Source organism: Bos javanicus, chromosome 14 (assembly GCF_032452875.1).
Source record: "Bos javanicus breed banteng chromosome 14, ARS-OSU_banteng_1.0, whole genome shotgun sequence".
Taxonomy (NCBI): Eukaryota; Metazoa; Chordata; class Mammalia; order Artiodactyla; family Bovidae; genus Bos; species Bos javanicus.
Genome location: NC_083881.1, coordinates 44,789,510 through 44,808,643, shown reverse-complemented (window position 1 = coordinate 44,808,643; position 19,134 = coordinate 44,789,510). Strand labels below are relative to the sequence as shown.

The 19,134-nt window shown below is 37.5% G+C and overlaps 1 protein-coding gene across 1 annotated transcript; it reads left to right on the top strand.

Moving 5' to 3' along the window:
• The first annotated feature begins 5,800 nt into the window (after positions 1-5,800).
• LOC133260583 (myelin P2 protein) lies at positions 5,801-10,963 on the top strand. The gene is made up of 4 exons (XM_061439074.1): positions 5,801-5,949; positions 8,141-8,313; positions 8,524-8,625; positions 9,881-10,963. The coding sequence occupies exons 1-4, from the start codon at positions 5,877-5,879 to the stop codon at positions 9,929-9,931; spliced, it is 399 nt and encodes a 132-aa protein (XP_061295058.1). The 5' UTR covers positions 5,801-5,876; the 3' UTR covers positions 9,932-10,963.
• The last annotated feature ends 8,171 nt before the right edge of the window (positions 10,964-19,134 follow it).

Sequence of the window (19,134 nt, the reverse complement as noted above, 5' to 3'; positions counted from 1 at the left end):
GAGAGGACTCTGAAATCTGAAGGGTGCTATAGGCATGAAATGAATGGATTGAAAGCCTCTGAGCCTTTCTCTATGGAGTAAAGCTAACCATAGATCAGGAGTACCTGCAGTGGAAATACAGGGAGCATGAAATAAACTTCTGGGTTAAATAAAATTCTGGGGTTCATGGCAACAGCTCACATTACTGAGTCAGTGTGCCCATTTAAGATAATGCATTTTCACCAGGTATCCCCAATCATGAGCATGTTACAGGCTAGAATTTAACTACAAAACTAGTTTTCCATTGTTTGAAGGAAGGCATGGTTTGAAATGAATAAATGAAAGTACAGTTTATACATGAATTGATCCTCTGATCTAACTTTATCTTATCTGAAATACATGTTTGTGTGTGTGTGTGTTTGTGTGTGTATACACATACATATGTATGTGTAAACCACATCATGTGTTCTCAATCACTCAGTCATGCCTGATTGTTAATTGCCCCATGGACTACAGCCTACCAGGCTGTCCATGGAATTTTCCAGGCAAGAATACTGGAGTGGGGTGCCATTTCCTCCATCTCTTGTGTCTTCTGCGTTGGCAGGTGGATTCTTTACTGCTAAAGCCACCTGGGAAGCCCATAAACCACATTATATCATCTCAATTATTGAAAAATTTTGTAAAACGTAATCAAGGAAATAAAGTAGGCAACCTGGATAACACATGGTTAGAAAATCATCTGAATTTTTGTGAGTTTGTATTTGTTCATTATGAAATAAAGCTACACACACACACTCACACACTTTTCACTATGCTTCACAAGTGAATTATTTTGAAGAGATTGCCTCCTCCCATAGACTATAAGGAAGCAGATGGCTGAGTCCTGAAAAGTGTTTCCTACAGCTCTTTGTGCTAATGCCTGAAAAATACTACCTATTTTAATGCTGTTGATATCACTTTCTAAGAAGAAATGCAAATGGAGTAGAAAAAACTGTGACTGACTCTGTATATTCTGTAATGACTAGAGAAAAACATTGAAATGCAGAAATTCTGTCTTTGGTTACCTCCCCAATGAATAACCAGATCTCAAGTGTTCTATTAGGAATAATGATGTGAAATCTTAGACCAGTCTCCGGAAAAGAGGCCATGTATGTTCAAGCCTAGTAAAAACAAAGCTAATTGCATTGTTTGGAGGAATGACAAACTACTTCTTCCCTCTATTCATTGCCATTCAACAAAAGAAAAGCTATTAACTTCCTTTGGGCAGCGTAATGCAACTGTCACCATAGTAACTAAAAAATCAAATACCCACTGGTGGCTGAGAAAGCTCCAAGAAATGGTTTTCATTAAGAAAACAACTTTAATCTCAGCATTTTTAAGATGAGACAAAAACGCTTACTTGCGACATGAAAGAGGAAGCTATCGAGCCTGAATTGCCATTGTCACATTCTGTCAAATAGCTGTCTGGAGGAGCACCAGATGCCCTAGTGTCTGAGTTCTGACAATAAATAAGACGATTGGTCTCAGGGCATCTGGTGTGTAAGAAATTATGAAAAGTATCTTCCAACATAGAAATGGTTCACTTACTCTTTAGTGTCATTCATTGTCTCCATCTGCAAATGATAAAAAAAAAAAAAATTGCATATTCTAAAATGTCTCTGAGTGTCTGTTTAATGCATGTCTTCCTAACTGGAGTATAAAGCCCATGAGGGCAAGAAGAGTTGTTTCATTCACCATGTTATTATCTCCAGTGCTACTTCAGTTCAATAAATTCATGTTGAACAATTATTGGTGTGCACACAGTGAGCATATGTACAATGAACCCTGGAATTATTTCACATGCACTTTCCTGTCATGAGATAGTGTCATCCGGAATAGGGAAAGAACCATCTGCTTTACCACTGACCGATGGAGTGACTAAATGAAGGAATGGGTACTACAACTAAGTTTTACACTTAAGTGTAACTCACAGCCTTGCTCTTTCCATGACTCTAGAGTGTATGAAAATGGAAGGAAGAGAAAAAGAAGAAAGGAAGTTTAGAAGAATCATATTATTGATTATAAGCATGAATTTTAGATGCTTTCATATTTGCTATATGATTTAATGCAAAGAAAATCCCTCATAAGTACAAAATTTACATTTCATTTATTCATTCAGGCAGGAAACAAATGATTACCTACTGTATACATGCATGGGGTTAAGTGCTTGGACCTTTATGTGAATAGTTGTTTCGTCATTCACTTGTGTCTGACTGTTTGAGACCCCATGAATGGCAGCACATCAGGCTTCCCTGTCCTTCACTATCTCATGGAATTTGCTCAAACTCATTTTCATTGAATTCGTGATGCCATCCAACCATCTCTTCCTCTGTCACCTCCTCCTCCTGCCCTCAATCTTTTCCTGCATCAGGGTCTTTTCCAGTGAGTCGGCTCTTTGCATCAGGTGGCCGAAGTATGGAGTATTGGAGCTTCAGCTTCAGCATCAGTCTTTCCAATGAATATTCAGGGTTGATTTCCTTTAGGATTGACTGCTTTGATCTCCTTACTGTCTGACAGACTCTCAAGAGTCTTCTCCAGCACCACAGTTTGAAAGAATCAATAATTTGGCACTCAGCCTTCTTTATGGCCCAACTCTCATATCCATACATGACTGCTGGAAAAATCACAACTTTGACTATATGGACCTTGGTTAGCAAAGTGATGCCTCTGCTTTTTAATACATTGTCTAGGTTTGTTATAGCTTTTCTTCCAAGGAGCAAACATCTTTTAATTTCATGGCTGTAGTCACTGTCTGAAGTGATTTGGGAGCCCAAAAAAATAAAGTCTGCCACAGTTTCCACTGTTTCGCATCTATTTGCCATGAAGTGATGGGACTAGATGCCATGTTCTTCGTTTTTGAAGGCTGAGCTTTAAGTCAGCTTTTTTACTCTCCTCTTTTGCCTTATATTATGTGAATAGAATCACATATTACCCCCACACACATGGAATCAAGACTTCGGTGCATGACATTCATGTTAATGAAGTAATATCTAAAATTAATAAAAGTTAACATGTTAAATGATTAATTGCTTTGAGTGCTAAATGAAGGTATACTAGAAAACGTCAGGAAAGATGATTGAATTGAAATTTAAAGACTGTCACTCCAAAGGTAGAGAAGAATGACTGAGCTGAGAGTTCAGGATTAACCCTATGGGCATGGTTATTTATTGAAGTATAAAGCTGAAACTCCAGTACTTTGGCCACCTCATGCAAAGAGTTGACTCGTTGGAAAAGACTCTGTTGCTGGGAGGGATTGGGGGCAGGAGGAGAAGGGGACGACAGAGGATGAGATGGCTGGCTAGCATCACTGACTTGATGGATGGTGAGTCTGAGTGAACTCCGGGAGTTGGTGATGGACAGGGAGGCCTGGCGTGCTGCAATTCATGGGGTCTCAAAGAGTCAGACACGACTGAGCGACTGAACTGAACTGAACTGATAGCTGGTTTACAACATTATGTTAGTTTCAAATGAGCAGCATAATGATTCAGTCACTTTACAGATTATACTCCAAAAAGTTATTAATAGATAATGGCTATACTTCTCTATGCTAAATAATATATCCTTGCTGCTTATCTGTTTTATACAAAGTACTTTGTTAATCCGCACCCCTAACATGCACCTCTGCTTTTCCCCCTCTCCACTTGTAACCACTAACTTGTTTTCTCTGTGAGTCTGTTTCTATTTTTCTATATACATTCATTTGTATTATCTTTTTAGATTCTACATATAGATTTAGGCAAAATACCTAAATTTTTGAAGACACAAATCCTAGCATTATTCATTTTTATTAACTGTTTTAGAAGATAACACATTCTGCTAATCAAAAACCCTTTCTTTCATAACTGTTTCTTCTATCTCAGTACAATATACTTCCTCCAGTTACATTCTCCTGGCCTAGGATTGGGTTAGCCAGCTAACAGAGGAATTGTTCTAGTTACTATTTCGTTCCCACCTTGAGTTATCCAGGCACAAGTAATTTAAGATGATACTTGGGCCCACTGTGTATGATTTTGCATTTTTTCAACCCAACTTGGACTCTAAACACATAACTGCCATGGTTATGGTACGACTATGGTGTTGGTAACCTGAGACCTAGAGGTCAGTGATTTATCTGTTGTGGGTAAATTGATAATGGGTTATTTTAATTATTGGGAAGAGTGCCAAACTGTGTAGTAAACATGTAACCTGGTAATAACCACTGTCTCAAGGCCAGGATTAATGTCAGTGTGAAAAACCTGTTAGGAAAGGGCATGGTATCAACTTGGTATTCCCAAGAGCCACACGTATGCTCAAAGTGTTTGCATATTTGCTCCCCTTGGTCTAAGACTGGGAGTCTGATGTATCATATAACCTGGATACTTCATCTTTTGACTTTCACCCCTTCTGTTTTTTTAAATGATTTATTTATTTTCGTCTGTGATGGATCTTCATTGCTGTGCAGGCTTTCTTGAGTTGCCGCAAGCAGGGGCTTCTCTTCATTGTGGCGCATGGCCTTCTCTTTGGCGGCTTTTCTTGTTTTAGAGCACAGCCTCTAGGCATGCGGGTTTCACTAGTTGCAGCACATGGGTTCAGCAGTTGTGGCTCCTGGGGTCAGTTGCTCTGTGGCACTTAGGATCTTCCCACCCCAGGGACTGAACCCATGTCCCCTGCATTGGCAAGTGGATTCCCAACCACTGGACCACCCAGGAAGTCACACTTCTCCTGCTTTCTGAGAGGAGAGTGAATGTCTCTATCCAGTCATGGTGGTGTCAGTGTGTTGTCTGATCTTTGGCCAGGACCTCCAGCATATCTGTTATAGCAGAAGCAGTGTAAAATACTGGTCTAACATCTGTGCACTGAGAAACGATACCAGGTTCAAATCATACCTCTCCTTATTCAAGTTCGGACACAAGTTACCTAACCTCCCCAAGTTCCAGTTTTCTCATTGCTAAGATGGATGTAATGCCTTACTCTTGGAGTTGTTGAAAGGATCATATAAAATAATCCATAAGAAGCACTTAGCATGGTGACTATTGAGCTCTCAGTACGTATTATTTTTATAGAATATCCTTTCTAAAACTATAGACTTATTTTAAAGGACTTAAGCTTGTTTTATTAACCAAGAACCTGCTTAATTTGAACCTAAAAAGTTTTTTTAAGATTAAAATCTTTGCTATGGTCAAAGAGCGTGTTTTAGTGCTACTTTTTTATTCACCCATGAAAGCAATTTCTGTGCTCTGCTGTAATAAACTGACCGTATTGTCTGCCTACTCTGCCTGCCTTGGATATGCCAACTATTCCAAGCCTCCCTTACCTATGAATACTTCCTCACACTGTTCTCCTGCATTTCTCTCCCACAACATATTTGAGGCAGTTATCACAATACTCATGGACATTTTTCCTCTCTTTCTTCTCTTTCAATAAGAATTCTTAATTGTGCAGACTCAGGATTGAGAGTGAGCAAGATGCCTAAACACACACACACACACACGCACACACACATATTCATTCATTCATGCCCATATAATTTAATACAGCATAGGCCTCAACTTATGGACTCTTTTTCAAAGTGTTTAGGACCGAAGCACTTCTTAAAAAATGTAAGATCAACCAAAATTTTTACAGATTCAAATAGTACTCTCATTGATTTTTATAAACATTTTTGGAGACTGAAGGAGACATTATGTGAGGTTTTCTTTTGTCCCAGTGGATGGTTGAAGAGCCATTCATTGCCCAGTCCTGACACTGCTTTTCCCCATTGGGTCTCTGTGAGAGTCACATGCTTCAGACATCTTTGAAAAGAATCTTCTGAGGCTTCAGCATCTCATTTGAGTCTCCTGAATCTCACCTATCACTGGGTTGAATTCTCATCCATCACAATGAGCAACAAATTCCTAGGCACCTGGAAACTTGTCTCCAGTGAGAACTTTGATGAGTACATGAAAGCTCTGGGTAAGAAATGTTCTTTGTTGTTCTAATTGAGAAGATTCTTTTTGAGAAAAATGCATTGACTATTTCCTTCTAACTCCTTTCCCAGGAGTCTGGGAGCTTCACAGGTTGAAGTACAATCCTCTTCTGGGATTAATCTTCCATTGTGTCAATCAGATAATTTTCACTATGTTTGTGGAAATTTTAATATACTTTAACTCAAATAAGAGCTGCTTAAATGCATTAGAATGCCTACTGATTTCAAAGGCAGTTTCATATCAATAGGATTTTGGTTCAAACCCAGAGGAAAGAAATCTTAAAAACTTAGTCAACCCATTCTTTGGCTTTTCTGAAAGTTAGTTTTATAACAACTAAAGTGCTCATGAAGGAAAGAGTTAAATATACTAAAGTTAATGGAAAACCGCAATTTAAAAGTGCTATTTAGCTAAGCCAGAAATTTTCTTTCTCTACCTCTAGATTGTCTGGTATTACATAAGTATGTGGATAAACTGTGAAAAGTGAATGTTCATAAAGCAGGATATTCAGTCTAGGAAAGTTTTTGAGAAAAAAAAGAAGTGTGTTGTGACAGTGAATTCAAGTTTGATTACACTAATATCATACTTTCCTGCAGTTGGAGCAGTGGATAGAGACAGAAAGTCTAGTCATGACCACCATCAGCTTTATTTGCAACTATTTCTAGGAAATGTTCCATAGACATGAGCACAAGAGGCATGAGTAGTCTTTGGAAATTTCCAGAGCTATATAAATAAGGAGAGAGAGAAGCCATTGACCTCAGGTTTCTATGTTCATCAAAGTACCAGTAATTTTACCTATTCAGAAAGCTTTTAAGACAGCTTCTATTTTTAGATAAAAAAAGCAAAATCATGTTGTGTTGCCTGGAAAACTATGGGAACTTATGGGAATAGATCCATACTCTAAGTTTGGTTAGATCTATGGATTTCACTGTACAGCTGAGGTAGAAGCAAAATATAAGAAAATCTCAATAAAAGACTCCCTAACTGAATCATTGTCAAATTTTAGAGTGCAAAAAGACACTTTGAGGCTTGGTAAAATGTAGATTCTTAGGCTCTATTGAAGAAGTTTAGTTTGAAAAACATAGTCCAAATCACATCAAATAAGAAACAATTAATCAGAATTAGAAAAAAAGAATACAGCTCATAATCCTTTATTGGCTCTAATTCTTCACACTTCTTTATACATGCTACTGCTGCTCAGTTGCTTCAGTCATGTCCGATTCTGTGTGACTCCATAGACGGCAGCCCACCAGGCTCCCCTGTCCCTGGGATTCTCCAGGCAAGAACACTGGAGTGGGTTGCCATTTCCTTCTCCAATGCATGAAAGTGAAAGTGAAGTCGCTCAGTTGTGTCCGACTCCTAGCGACCCCACGGACTGCAGCCTACCAGGCTCCTCTGTCCATGGGATTTTCCAGGCAAGAGTACTGGAATGGGGTGCCATTGCCTTCTCCATCTTTATGTATATATTGTCATAAATACATGTATATTTATATGTAAGTAGTTTTTTCTTTTTGTGTCTCTCTCATTTCACATTTCTATTTTTCTATTTATTTCTATAGTCTTGAGTAATACAGTAATGATACTTGAGTCTAATTTTGTTTTGCTATCAAATGGAAAAATATTTTTTAATTATTTTATTTATCTTTATCATTTGCAGTGGTACAAATACATTTAGAGGCTACAACAAGCTTTCAGAAATGAGTTTCCATCAAGGATGTGGGAGGAATTCTTATCAATATTTATGATATATTACAGAGGGAAAAAATCATAGAAGAGCATATATAAGTCACAGTCTCATTAAAAATATGTATCTACAATATTTATTTGTACAAACTAAAATGTCTGGAATGATCCATACAAAACTATAATTAGTGCTTCTCAAAGGAGCATGGGATTGGATAAGGTAAAAGTAGATGACTTGCACTATTTAGGCTAAATACTTCTGTGTTTAAAATCTTCAGACATTACTTTTGTAATAACAAAATTTTAAATATCCAAGTTGGTGGACATGTGTTTCCATCAGGTGATGAAACATGGGAGGAGATCCTTAGTAGTAAGTGATATTACCTGCCGCCTATACACAGGAAGCACAGCTAAGTATAGAATATAACCACCCATATAATGCCTTTACGTAGATGCTCTCTTGGTCAACAAAATTCTAACACTATCTTGATTTTCAGGTGTGGGATTAGCCACCAGAAAACTGGGAAACTTGGCCAAACCCAGAGTGATCATCAGCAAGAAAGGGGATATTATAACTATAAGAACTGAAAGTCCCTTTAAAAATACAGAGATCTCCTTCAAGCTAGGCCAAGAATTTGAAGAAACCACAGCTGACAATAGAAAAACAAAGGTAAACTTTATTGTTTCTCTTCAAAGTTGGTTCCATCGACTGCTTTGAGACAGATTACTCCTACTGGTGTTCAAAAGGGTAGCCCACTTCATTCTGTTGAAAAATAAATGTGCCTCATGAAACATCTGTTATGAAAATGATTCAATACTGAATGAACTGCTTCTTTAATCAAAGTCCTAGAAATTCAATTATATGAATGTGTCTCTGCAGAGCACTGTAACCTTGGCAAGAGGCTCACTGAATCAAGTACAGAAATGGGATGGCAATGAGACAACAATAAAGAGAAAGTTGGTGGATGGAAAAATGGTGGTGGTGAGTAATTTTACTCTAACTATGGAAATAGAGTTGGCTTCCGTGGTGGCTCAGAGTTAAAGCGTCTGCCTGCAATGTGGGAGACCTGGGTTCGATCCATGGGTCGGGAAGATCCCCTGGAGAAGGAAATGGCAACCCACTCCAGTATTCTTGCCTGGAGAATCCCATGGATGGAGGAACCTGGTGGGCTACAGTCCACAGGGTCGCAAAGAGTCAGATACGACTGAGCGACTTAACTTTCACTTAACTTTCACGGAAATAATTCTATTTAAATAGAGAAAATGGTTATGTTATTTTCAAAATAGTCTTTCTTCTTTGGACTACAAATGGAAAAAATGGTTAAGAATAAAGGCAGAGTTAATGTTTGATATTCAAACTATAGAGTCATCAACAGGTACTTCAGGTTCAGATTCAAGAATTTAGAAATGACAAAACCTATCTGCTATTTTAGAAACAACATCTAAAAATGATTTTTTTTTAATGTATGGATAAGTTAGGTTAGACTCACAAAGAGAAAAGCAAAAGCAAATCTAAGTTTTACAAGCAAAGCACATTGCAAAACGGTCAATTGCAGTATATTTGTAGATATCCAAGCATATTGTTTTCAAGAATCCATAGTAACTAAGACTAAAACCTGTCATCAATACAAGCTGAGCTTATTGGAGACCTTTTGTAGATGGCAGGTAAAAATGATGACAAAGGTTATATGAGATGATCTCTAACAATTTTTTTTGTCTGAGGTGCTATTTTCACTAATCAACACATACATTGACTATAAATAGATTCATGTAGTGCTTTGAATGTTTTTTCCTTTAGTACAGAGGGTCTGATCCCTAGCTCCATGGCAGATTTATATAGAAAGTAAATACCAATATGGAAGCCCCGATACAGATCAATTGAAAGCAAATTTCTTAAGGGAGGAGGAGCCATTGGTATTTTTAAATATTCCCCAGATGATGCAAATGTGCAGATTGTCCTGAAAACCACTGTTTTAATAGCTTTCAATCTGTGCAAATAATGCATAAAAACCTGCCACTTAGACAATATAACTCTGTTGTAACTTAGATCAATGTTAAAACTGTTTCCCCTATTTCAACAGCCATGATTCTGAATTCCCAGATATCAACTAACATATTGATATTTTATTTCTGAGTTTAATCTTATGAGATTTCTTATAGTGTCTGTTATGAATACAAATTTGCTGTACCCTAGTTAGAGGTTTAGATATTCAATTAATCTCTTTCTTCTTTTTAAGGAATGTAAGATGAAGGATGTGGTCTGCACCAGAATTTATGAGAAGGTCTGAGAAAAGTTTTGTTACTAAAGTGATATTTGATCATCTGATATTGGAAATCAGCTGTTTCCATCGGCAAGGCCTGCCTACACTGCAGTTTGTTTTTGCTCTTGTCTTAATAGATCAGATAAGCAAAGTCTTACACTGAGGATTAATCTAAATTTCAGTATTATTTAAACATTTTCAATTTGTATGCATGTTTACTATATTAAAGATTAAAGTATGTATATTGGCCGGACCTAAAGAATGGATAATGTCATTTAATTATCTGTCACATTCTAACTTATGCTGTATTTTAAATATTTGCAATGATAGTAAAAGGAAATAATAAGATAGTCAAAGGAAGTGAGTAAATTGATCCGGGTAGCAAGCTCAAGTGCATTCAAAGACCAGGAGAGTGATGGGGGTTAGAAGATCGGAAGTGAGGCAAACTAAAGGATCTGTTTTAAAATGAGGAGTTCTAGCTTCAGCTAAAAATAGCAGCCACTACTCCAACCAATTTAAAAATTGAGCGTTAATTTACAGACAAGATCAGGTGTGTTCAGAGTGGTGTGGTCATAGACAAGGTGGCTAATTTACAGACAGTGAAATGAACAGATATTAAAGATAGAGTTCAAACCATTGTGATGAATGTGTGCACTCATATAATTCACATCCTGACTGAGATATAGCACATTTCCCTAATCCCAGAATGTTTTCTCATGCTTCTTCCCAGTGATTGTCCTGTCCTGTCCCAGCTCCAACAGAAGCAAGTAGTGATTTAGTTTCTATCACCATAGATTAGTTTTGCCTGTAATCAAACTTGATACAAATGGAATCATGCATTATGTGTTCTTTTCTATTTGCTTTTTTAAAGTCAGCATAATGATTTAAAAATTCATTCATATTGTTGCATGCAGCAATAATTTGTTCCTTCTTATCATGGAGTAATATTCCATTGTATAAATATATCACAGCTTAGTTACCTGTTCGTCTCTTAAGACAATAAGCTATTTCCAGGTTTTGGCTTCTACGAATAAAGCTGCTATAAACATTCTTGTAAAAGGCTGTTTGTGGAAATATGAGTTCCTTTTCTTTTGAATATTAACTAGGCATGAAATTACTGAGTCCAACTTATTTTTGGCAGGCAAGAATAGGGTAACATTCTGCCCAAGTAATAAAACTATTTCAGATATATTACATGATTGAGCAAATGAGAAGATGTGTTGATGTTGTTAGCAGCTAGAATTTTCCTTCTGGAAGAAGGAACATGCAAATATGACAGAGGGGAGACAAGACAGAACCAGGTACAAATAGATTGGAATAAATGTAAATTCATATGTATGGGTATGTATGCACATGCATATTTTTCTTAGATTTTTCTACCTAAAGAACTCAGAAGCAAAGACAACTCTGTAGGAATGAGTATGCCCAGCGCTCAGATCTTGGTGTCTAATATATTCTCCACTAAAAGGAATGATGGTTCCTTAGAGAAATGGCTAATTAAGATGTGAGAGCAGAGTAGGTACAACATAAGTGTAAAATATCTTTTTATGCCAGAAATTAAGGAAGTTTTCCAAAAAATAATAGAGATATGTCACCAAAATATCAGAGTCAGCTTGAGGGTACTCTCAACTGACCAAAATGGGGACAAGTTGAAAAAATATAAATTAATAAAACATTGGGAGAAAGAGAATAATCCATGAATACACTGAAAAAGAAAAAAAAAAAAAAAGGGTGAGAGAGAGGAGAAGAAAGTGTCTTCCTTACAGTAGAATGTCACAGTCTGACTGGTAAATGTGTAAAAAATGCTGGGATTGGAAAAACTGACATTTTTCCAACCATTTCAGTCAAAGCTGGTTCAGATAAGAATTGTCAATGGATGTAAAATTTAGAGGACTTCCCTGGTGGCAAAATCTAGAGCAAAGATTTGATTAGGAATAGGATATTCATTCGGAGAAGGCAATGGCACCCCACTCCAGTACTCTTGCCTGGAAAATCCCATGGACGGAGGAGCCTGGTAGGCTCCAGTCCATGGGGTTGCGAAGAGTCAGACTCGACTGAGCGACTTCACTTTCACTTTTCACTTTCATGAATTGGAGAAGGAATTGGCAACCCACTCCAGTGTTCTTGCCTGGAGAATCCCAGGGACAGGGGAGCCTGGTGGGCTGCCATCTATGGAGTCACACAGAGTCGGACACGACTGAAGTGACTTAGCAGCAGCAGCAGCAGGATATTCATTTGGTCTTAAAATATCTTCATACAGATTGCTTATAAGTTACAAGGGAAAAAAATAATAACCATGCAGTAGAAGACCTGGACCACCTCTTCTTTAATCAAAATAACCCTCATCAATAAGGGTAAATGAAAACCAAATGCCTTCAAATGTGATATCCTGAGAAGGAAACAACGTGGCTTATGCAGTGTTCTGGCCTGGAATCCTTATCTGGATCTAACCATGAGGAAACAGCAGACAAATTCCAAATGAAGAATGTTCTGTTATAAAAGAGGAGGGGGTGTTGGTGGAATTCCTCAAAAATGTCAGTGTCCCATGAGACAAAGAAAAGCTCTGTTGAAATGTTTCAGATTACATTAAACTAAAAATACCTGATGACTAAATGCAGTAATTTATCCCAGACTGGATCCTGTACTAGAGACAAAATAAATATTCCAAGTGACAATATTAGGTTAGTTGGTAAATTGGAATATAAGGAGTAAATTACATACTAATAGAAGCTTACTGTGTTTATGCAAGAGAATCTCCCTGTATGCAGTGAACTCTTTTGGAATAGTGAATTATAATGCATATGATTTACTCTCAAAAATTTTAGAAAAAAATATTTTGGTTGTGATTATGTATGTGATACAAATTACATAGAGATAAAGAGAGAAAGCAATGGTAAAGCAAATGGAGTAAAATTGAACAATAGATGAATCTCAGTAAGAGCTTTATGTGTTCTCTTTGAAGAAATCTGATTCTTGAAATTTTATACAACTTTGAAGTTATTTCCAAATAATTTTTTTAAAGCTAGACTTGATTCTTCTCTGCCTCTGGGCATTCAGTCAACACATGTCTCGGAGACATCATAACTGAGGTATGTTTTTTTTTATTTTTATATTTTGGCTCCAGCCAGATAAACCCATAAAAAAGAGACTTTAAAAACTATGGTGTTATTTGTAGAGGTCTGTGGTAATATGAGTCACCATAAAATGTATTCCTCAATAAATATAATTGCATTACTATACAAAAATCATGGGAACTTTTGCTCTCATAACAGGAAAAGTGGAATTAAGCTGATAATGAGGAAGATGAAGTAATTATTTCAGCAGGTGCTACATATTGTTAGATTTGAAAAAGATCTTCAAACAACCAGAAGAGATAAGGGGAAAAATTAGATTCAAAAATAATTTCAGAAAATAATTTTGATTCTTTAGTAATTTTTTTATGTAAGCTGATTACGAGCAGTCAGACTGCCTAGTTCAAATTCCAATTTGCTACTTTCTAGCTGTGTGTCATTGGGCAAGTTACTTCACCTCTCAGAACTGCATAAAGATTTTATCTTTACCTGTAAAAATGGGGTTAATAACAGAATATACCTCAAGGAGTTGTAAATAAGAAATAAGTTAATACATAAAGTACTTACAACAGTGCATGGCACAAGAAAAGCATTATAGAAGGGTCTTTGTTATTATTATTTACCTAGTAATGCATACGAGGTTCATATAGATGAGAACTTCACAGGATCTCAGAGCTGTTGACATTGATTACTATACCAATTGACTAACTTTATTAAGAATATTATTTACACAAAAGTAAAAACAACCAAAAATCCTACTGAGGTAAATTAAAAGAAAACCCAACAAACATTGCTATATAACTGCTAACCTAAGTAACTTTTTAAAATGTCAATTGATGATTATCTACTCTGAGCTAAACAAAGCCTAAATAAATACATTTAATCCTCAAAGGGTAAATAACTTATCTGATATCAACTTTCCTGGAAGTCATTCTTTTAGCAGAAGTGGTGTGCTGGAGCTGGCTCAAAGTGTTTCACAAGAGCTGATAGATTTTCAAGAATTTGGCAAGCCGGTTGTTAAACCACTGGTAGCTTGAAATCAGCCATGATGGGAATATTTATTTACATCATGCTGCTGCTGCTGTTAAGTCGATTCAGTCGTGTCCGACTCTGTGCGACCCCATAGATGGCAGACCACTAGGCTCCTCTGTCCCTGGGATTCTCCAGGCAAGAATACTGGAGTGGGTTGCCATTTCCTTCTCCAATGCATGAAAGTGAAAAGTGAAAGTGAAGTCGTTCAGTTGTGCCCGACTCTTAGCGACCCCATGGACTGGAGCCTACCAGGCTCCTCCGTCCATGGGATTTTCCAGGCAAGAGGAAAGAGGCAAAGCACAACTAATGAGAGCTTTTTTCTTGAGACAGCTTTAAACACTTACTAGTATATCACTACCTAGAAGTAACATAATAGTACTTGGATTTTACTACTGGGAGTCTTAGCTTCATGTTGACCACAATATTTCTAATTCTTGACTCTGAGATTTACCTGGTGATTTCTTAAAAAGACATTGCTGCTCAGCTTTTAGGATGATTTCTTCTAAAGCAGGCGGTACCTCGCTAAGTATGGCTGCACATTAGAATCATCTAGAAGTTTTTAAACTTCTAGAAGTTTTAAAACAAGACTCATCACAGACCCATTAAGTCATAATATATGGGTAATGGGTGAGACCCAGGCATCAGTATTTTCTGAAAACACTCCAGGAAATTCCAGTGTGTGGCCAACTTCAGAACCACTGTGCCAAAAAGTCTTCCAAAGTTAGACATTTAATGTAGTCTCTCATATGGTTATCAATTAAAATGGAGTAAAATGTCAAAAAAACCAGGAGTACCAAGTGTCCCCAATTTGACACTAAATAGCCGCACATAGTGAAAATACTACCATAAAACCAACTCAGATATAACCAGGTCCTTCGTAAGCAGGAAGCCAGTGTTTACCTCTTTGTTATTTTCACCGGGAGTGACATAATTGGCTGTTATCCATGACATATGGAAAAGTGAAGGTTTAAAAATAGCTAAATGTAGATCAACAGAGAAAACAAACTAAAACAATGCTAAACCTTCACAGAATATAAATCACCTTTCAGCAGAATTTAGAAAGTTCAAATTACTCGAAAAAAAAAAGTAGTACAGGACTACATTTTGAAATAGCATTTCTCACATTTTACTATTAAAAAAAAATAGATTAGTGGAATGCAGTGTGCTCAGATCCCAGTTATTGGATTGAAATTCTGGCACTATTATTGAAGTATAAAATCCTGCCCATAGTAACTGACCTGTGCAACAGTTCTAATAGGTCTAGTATAGGGCTTATATTCCCCTGATGTAATTTGACATCTGAAGAATACTTGCTAAAGTTAAAGTAAAAGTCGCTCAGTCGTGTCCAACTCTTTGTCCGACCCATGGATTATACAATCCATGGAATTCTCCAGGCCAGAATACTGGAGTGGGTAGCCTTTCCCTTTTCCAGGGGATCTTCCCAACCCAGGGATCGAACCCAGGTCTCCCACATTGAAGGTGGATTCTTTACCACCTGAGCTACAAGGGACGCTCTTGTAGCTTCAATTCAGTTCAGTCACTCAGTCATGTCTGACTCTTTGCCACCCCATGAATCGCAGCACACCAGGCCTCCCTGTCCATCACCAACTCCCAGAGTTCACCCAGACTCCCATCCATCGAGTCAGTGATGCCATCCAGCCATCTCATCCTCTGTTGTCCCCTTCTCCTCCTGCCCCCAATCCCTCCCAGCATCAGAGTATTTTCCAATGAGTCAACTCTTCGCATGAGGTGGCCAAAGTACTGGAGTTTTAGCTTCAGCATCATTCCCTCCAAAGAAATCCCAGGGCTGATCTCCTTCAGAATGGACTGGTTGGATCTCCTTGCAGTCCAAGGGACTCTCAAGAGTCTTCCCCAACACCACAGTCCAAAAGCATCAATTCGTCGGTGCTCAGCCTTCCTCACAGTCCAACTTTCACATCCATACATGACCACAGGAAAAACCATAGCCTTGACTAGACGGACCTTCGTTGACAAAGTAATGTCTCTGCTTTTGAATATGCTATCTAAGCTTAAACTTAAACTAAACTTGAAGCTGGTACAAATTTTGATTTTTTTTATTAAAACCTATCTCATATTATGCCTCATTTTATTCAAGTACCATCTTCCTCAACCAGATTGTACACTGTTGAAAATAAGATGCATTCTAAGCTGCTTAGTGTTCATGAAAGCTTCCAGAAAATTGCTAGGTCACAGAGACTGTTAACTAAATACTTGACTGATATGGGAAGGTGCAGGTGTTTACTGAATATTTCAAGTGTTAGAGAAACAATGGGAGTATACTAGCAAGAGTCCTGTAACTGTAGTGGAAAAATATGGATTTGAACCCTGACTTTGCTACTTTGAACCTGTGTGGCATTCTGTCCAAAAGTCTGATTTGCAGTTTCCCAGTGTGTACCATGGAGGCAATAACCGTACCCACACATTTGATACGGGAGGACAGAATAGCGTGATGTGGAAATGCTTCGTAAAGTGTGAAGCATTACTCATACGTGAAATAGTATTATGTCTCTTCTTACCTAACACATAAATATGAATTCCTATATTCATCATATAGGTTCTTTGGGGGTTTTGTTTGTTTCTGTATAAGAATAATCCAAATAATGTCTGTATATAAGACCTTTTCTATTTATCATGTTTCTAAATGATTAGTTGTTAAAGAAAAGTGAATAAAGTCAAATATGTTACACTCTTCATACATTCCACTAATAAAGGGAAACTAAATAGATAAAATGCTTCAGCATCTGAAATTATGGGCTAGGATCCTGGTTCTACAGCCTCACAGCTGGGTGACCTTGTGTAAATCATTTACCATTGCATGGTCCAGTTTTTCTATCTTTAAAAGGGCATCTGGGACTTTCCTCGTGGTCCAAGGCTAAGACTCCATGCTCCCAAGGCAGAGGGCCAGAGTTTGATTCCTGGTCAGGGAACTAGATTCAACATACTGCAACTAAGACTCAGTGCAGCCAAATAAATAAATAAATATTAAAAAAATAAAAGAGCATCTTATCTGGATGATCTTTAAGACCCTAATTATTTCTAAATTTTATTCATTGTATCAATATAATTGGCTATTTACTATTCAAATAACCTTATTATGTCTGCAAATGTTTCAGCTATTTTAATAGCTGCCTGCTTCCCAAACTTCTGAAAGTTCTATGGAAAGAGAAATAAGCATTTTATATTTTTTCACTTTCCCATCTCACCCTGTTTCCCATCCAATAGATTCCTCATCATTTTTCAAGAACTTTCAATCCCATGCTGACTTCTCTATCCTGTCTCAAAGGAGGAGAATTTAATAACTCCCTCCACTGTGTTTCACTGCAATATAGCAATGTATTCACATCTACAATTCCAGATTGAGAGCGCAATTGAAGAAATTTTTCGTTTAAAACATTCTGATTTAAAAAATTTGCAGGCCACAGGGTTTAACTCCCAGAAGAGGTTTTTGCAAATATTTGCTGAATAGATAAATGCATGGTTGAGTACAACTTCACCCCTTCTGACCACAGTCTCCCGAACACAGAAGCTCTCTCCATACTGAGTTTGAAAACAAACAGATGGTTAGATGTCTACACAGATTAGTCAAGGTAAATCCTTTCCCAGGAGTTTTACAGACAATAAAAAGCAACCAGATGCCACTATAATGTGCTGTCACATCTAACTTTCCCTTCTTTCCTCTTGAAATGACTGGTCTGGAGTGCTACACTATAAACAGGAAATCTGTCTGCTTCTGTTTCTCTGGGAAGTCACATGCATAACACAGAGAGAGTTAAAAACCTGACTTAACAGATTTCCTGTTACATTCCTGATTCCACAGGAAAGCCAAGGGATTTTCTTGTTCAGAAGTCACAAAAGCCAGGGAATCCACGAATTAGTAATATGATGAAGATCTATTTCCACTTGTAACATGGAGTAGAGGTTAGAACTACCATTTCCAGCTGCATCCTCAGTACTTATCATGTAGAAAATTCACGTTGATTTTAGATTTTGGAATTGTTGATGTGACTATGAAAACATTTGCGAGGAAAGGACACAGGGAATAGTCAGAAAAGCACAGAAGAATAAACTCCTTTCAGTTTTCCATGTATTTGGGAACTGTACTTATAGCTCATTGAATCTAGAATTCCTGCCAGTTTCAACAGAGATCCATTCAGTCTTCCTGCTGATTTGTATCTGTTTTGCTGAGTCATCTGGGAGCTGTGTGAGGGCTCTTTTAGCCAGCACATTCTACAGCCAGCAAATGTCTAAACTGAAGCATCTTTGCCTCCTTTGGGTCAAAACCCTCTGGTCATCAATAGGTCAGCAGTGAGAAATGGAGTGAAGGTATTTGAAATAACTCCCAGGTAAGCACTGAAAAAACATACAAGTGAACAAAAAGGAACACACACCTATTTTTAGAGAGTACAAAGAAGTAGAAAAAAGCAATATCACCAAACATTCAATTGAGCCTATCACTATTTTCAGTATTTACTCAGAAACTAAAAGTATGATTCATACTTAAACAATAGAAATACTAAATTATTTTCCCCACTCAGTTTTCTTGATCCCAATGAATATAGTAAAATAATTATAGAAAAACTCTTTGTACACAGCAATCATTAACAACAACAATATGTTAGACACCACATTCTACAAGGAAATCACAATCTAATCTAAATTCAAGTGGCAGAGTCATTCATTCAACAAACATTACTTCTAAAGAAAGATGAATGATCGAAGGTCCAGCCTTCAGGTAACAACTCAGTGAGCAAGAGCCAGGTGAGAAGGGGAGAAGGGATACCTGTTGAGGGAGGTCAATTAAGAAAAATAAATAAAATGTTCATGAGTTTTATGTTGTTTGAATGAATGCTCGCTCGGTCATGTCTGACTCTTTGCGACCCCATGGACTGTAGCCCACCAGGCTCCTCCATCCATGGAATTTCCTAGGCAAGCATACAGGAGTGGGTTGCCATTTCCTTCTCCAGGGGATCTTCCCGACCCAAGGATAGAACCCAGATCTCCTGCATTGAGGGCAGACTCTTTACCATATGAGCCACCAGGCAATCCCTATGTTGTTTGAGGATAGGTCTAAAGAAGGTAGTTGACATGATCTTCTTATGCATGAAT